We start from the raw sequence: 4438 nt of genomic DNA, 5'->3' as shown, positions 1-4438 counted from the left end.
CTGTATTCCTAATATAAAAAAACTGGTTTGTATACCATGAAAAATGAAAACTTAAGTTTTAAAAATTTGTAATAAGCCTTGTGCACACAGGATGTGAAGAATTGTATATTGGATATTTAAAAACCAAAAATCAGTATAAAACAGTAATGGACATAGTATACACACATGCATTGTGTGTACAATACTGTTTGTCATATTTTATTCTCAGTAGTCTGGTAAAACTACTTCATAAAATAATAAAGGGTAAAAAGAAATTCTGAAAATCCTAAATTTATTTAAGACTGCATTCATGAATTGCAGTTCTCTTAAAATATGAGACTATTATAAGATATTTAACAGATAAAATAATTTAGTTTTTAAAGTGGAGACCAAAATGTGTCCATATACAAAACATAGTAGAGTATGTAATTTAAAAGTTTGATGTAGTTTGAAATAATTACTAATCATTTTCATCATAAAAAATACAAAAGTAATATTTCTTATAGCCCTTTTCTACTCTAAATCATCCATACACTATGCATCAAATGTAATACATTTTGCATGTGAAATAAACATATATGTACCTTACAGGTCAGACCAATTTTGCAGATGCAGTTAGTGGCAATATGGGTAAAATCTGTAAAGCACGTGCTACAAATACACAGTACCGACTATGAAAAGAAATCATATACATGTTCTATACATTCATACATAATCTATCTAAGATTCATACAACTGGTTCAACTGTTTTCTTAGGCTCAACTTTATCATAGACACTTGATGATGGGTATGAGGAGTCATTGGTGCAAGTGATGGACGTTCAGTGCACCCAGCAAATTCTGTAAAGGGAGATATGTCTTTGTCAATCTCAATAAATTTTTCTTCATCTGTGACAGGACTACCTCCCTTTTCTCCAGTTTTTGAGTAACATGTAGACTGAAAAACTCTGGAAAAAACAAAAAGTAAGATGTGTTAGTGGCTCTTCAGCCAGTCCCATGTCAAGACACTGAGGGTAAATAAAAATTAAGGTTAACAAGAGAAAAAATGTCTCATAATAAAATGATAAACATATGTCTACCTTTAAAAATGGATGGACTGTGCACAGAATCCATAGAAAAATTGGAAACTACGCAGAAAAAAGCTCAATGAATGAACAAGAAAATGAATATTGAAATAGTGCACTGGTATATATTCCGATATCAAGGAGCTAGTTAGTAAAAACAAGTAACACAAATTCTAGTGTGTTAGTTACTTAAGGCAAGAGTAAAGTGGGATTGGCATATTGGGCAAAGATCAAATGGCAGAAATTTGTATTTAAGTCAGAACAAGCACATATACAGTTTGCATATGACATCCGCTTGATTAATACAGTAAACCTCCTGTATTCACAACCATCCGCAAATACTTGAAACCACGCTTAGAACTGCTTATTTGGATAAAGAAAAAAAATACACCCTCTAAAAATGCTTGTACTTAAGTATTTTAATAGCTTTATCAAAAAGTTCATTTAGTCCCAAAAATATGAAAATACAGTAATTTGTGAATATTTCTCAGTAAAAAATACTGTGAACGGGCGAATTTTCCGCAAATAATGGGTATACAGTGTTCCCCCTGCATTCGCGGGGGATGTGCACCAGACACCCCTGTGAATAGTTAAAACCACCACTAAAAATGCTTTTAACTGCCTATCTTGAAAGTTCAGATACCAAATGTGTACCTTAAATAACATACTACGTCAAATATACCTAAAATTACTAACCTATTACTGTATTAATCTTTGAGGTTATATTATTAATATCATTTCAAAGTCATCTTAAACATTTTACCATTAAAAATATATACCTACAGCCAATAACAGAGAGAAGAGACCATTGAATGGCAGCATCATATATCTGACCATCAAGAGTGAAATGAATTATTTCTAAGAGAGAGAGAGAGAGAATAACTCCTAGACTCCTTCCCTTTGCCAATTGCCAATTTGTATATCAAACTGCCATTTACTCCCCAGCCCACCTTCCTCCAAGTAGATAAAAAGACTGGGAATCGCTATTTTTTTTATTAATCTTATTAATAGTATTTGAAAATTAGTTATAAGGTAAACCATTTATTTATACTACAAAACAAACATACGTAAGTAAGAGAGAGAATGTTTTTGTTTTTGTTTTTGTTTAATCTCATTAAACTTAATATTTGAAAACTAGCACTGTATATTATTATTTTACCATAAAATGTAGTAATGCCCTTAAAGATATACATGCACTTCCAGCCCAAACAAAGGGCGAGAGTTACCACTATGACATATGTATCTCATGTGGCAGAGAGAGAGAGAGAGAGAGAGAGAGAGGGTTATCCTTATTTAAAAGTGAAATGGATAGATTATTGCATTTCTTTAAAATACTATCATATGAATTTTGAAATTAGTTATATTATTATTATGCAAAAATATTAATAAACATATACGCATGTATCATAGAAATTCTCTCATCTCAGTAAGAGAGGGAGAGATATTTCATTTGGTGTGGGCAACACACTTCCCCTTCTGTCACATAACTTTATATATTTGACAGCTGTTGGACCCCAGCCATCTCAGCTTGGCTAACTGGAGTTCAAAGACAAGATGTGGGGTTGAATTTATTTTCTTACATAATTTTTTTTACTTATAAACTCAAATCTTGTTAATTCACTTTAGTATTGTCTTTAATAATTTTATATTTTTGCTGTTTACATTAATATTGATATCTGAAAATTAGTAAATCGTTTATCTATCATACGAAAAACATACATCTCTGTGTGAGAGAGAGAGAGAGAGAGAGAGAGAGAGAGAGAGAGAGAGAGAGAGAGAGAGAGAGAGAGAGAGAGAGAGATTAGCATAGTATTTCTACAAAATACTTTCACATATGATTTTTGTAATTACAGTTATTATTATGAATAATATTATTATATTATCATTTGAAAATATTAATAAACATATACATATGTGTACCATAATAAACCTCTCATCTCTGTAAAACAAGAGAGAGAGAGAGAGGAGAACACTCCCTCCCCTCCTGTTGCATTACTTGATATATTTAACAGCTGTTGGACCCCAGCTTGGACCTGGAGTTCAAAAGAAAGATGCAGGGAGACTGGGATTTTCTTCATTCTTACAAAATCTTTTGAATGTATAAACTAAACTCTTACCAATTCGCTGTAGTATTTTCTTTAATGAATTGATTGCTCTTTACATTAATATTTGAAAATTAGTATATCCTTTATTTATCACACAAAAAACATACATCTCTGAAAGAGAGAGAGAAATTATTGTTATTAGGTGATATCATTTAATCTTATTAAACCTACTAATACAGTATTGATTAATATTTTAAAATTAGTAAATTATTTTTGTATCATAAAAATGTATTTAGGCATGAAAATAACATTGATTATTTATCGTCGGAAAACCCCGCAAATACAGTGGGGCATCACTTAATCGTGGATCAGCAATCACGGAATCAGTCATTCACAGGTTTTTTCTTGGACCACTTCTCATGCTATTCGCTGATATGAATCGCAGCATCGCGGGAAACATGTTGCGTATTTATCTGTAGGCTAAGCCTCAGTCGCGGTCCGATGATCACCAACATACATGAAACAACTCACATTATGATATTAACTGACAATAAAGGTAATAAAACTATTCTCACCTTATATATTATTGGTATTTCTTCATAATAAATAGGCTATTCAAGGTGTGTGTATGACGTTTGTTGGTAGGCTAAACCTAGTTGCAGTGTGATAACCACCAACATACATGAACAGATTCACATTATGATATTAACTGACATTAAAAGTAATAAAACCATTCTCACCTTATATATTATATAGGCATATCTGAATTAAGTTCCATTTGGCAACTAAAAACAGTGATGATATTGGTAAAACAACATCAGTTGACCATTTTAAGAATGTAAACAAAACCAGAATGCAAATGGTAGATCGCTATGTTCATATCATACTACAATATGGTAATAATACATGCTATATGATTAGACACAGTAAAACAACAGTTTTATTAAGATGACCATTATTCTCAATACACAACTATTATTCAACTTTTGCTAATGGATATCTGTCAATGTTACAACCTAATCAGGCAACAGTCTCTCTCTCTCTCTCTCTCTCTCTCTCTCTCTCTCTCTCTCTCTCTCTCTCTCTCTCTCTCTCTATAGAGAAACAGCTGATTGCTGATGTCATCTGCCATAACTATCGAGCTTTTATCGAGTTGTGTTTCAAGTTGTCACTGGCGATATTCAATGGTGGCTTCCAAAGGTAAAAATGAAATACATTTTTACTAATTTTTCAATGGAGATCTGAAGAATCTCTCTCTCTCTCTCTCTCTCTCTCTCTCTCTCTCTCTCTCTCTCTCTCTCTCTCTCTCTCTCTCTCTCTCTCTCTCGAAGCATAAACGAAATACATAAAA

General features: G+C 32.1%; 1 protein-coding gene across 1 annotated transcript in view; it reads right to left on the bottom strand.

The window, feature by feature from the left end:
• Nucleotides 1-260: 260 nt before the first annotated feature.
• Nucleotides 261-4438, bottom strand: part of LOC135221679 (uncharacterized) — a 35902-nt gene continuing 31724 nt past the window's right edge. Inside the window, exon 2 of the mRNA XM_064259406.1 lies at nt 261-925. Coding sequence (XP_064115476.1) covers nt 700-925 — 226 coding nt within the window. The 3' untranslated portion in view covers nt 261-699. The remainder of the gene's footprint in view (nt 926-4438) is intronic.

Source organism: Macrobrachium nipponense, chromosome 3 (genome assembly GCF_015104395.2).
Source record: "Macrobrachium nipponense isolate FS-2020 chromosome 3, ASM1510439v2, whole genome shotgun sequence".
NCBI classification, from domain to species: domain Eukaryota; kingdom Metazoa; phylum Arthropoda; class Malacostraca; order Decapoda; family Palaemonidae; genus Macrobrachium; species Macrobrachium nipponense.
Note: the sequence above shows the minus strand (reverse complement) of the source record. Positions and strands in the feature narration are given on the sequence as shown.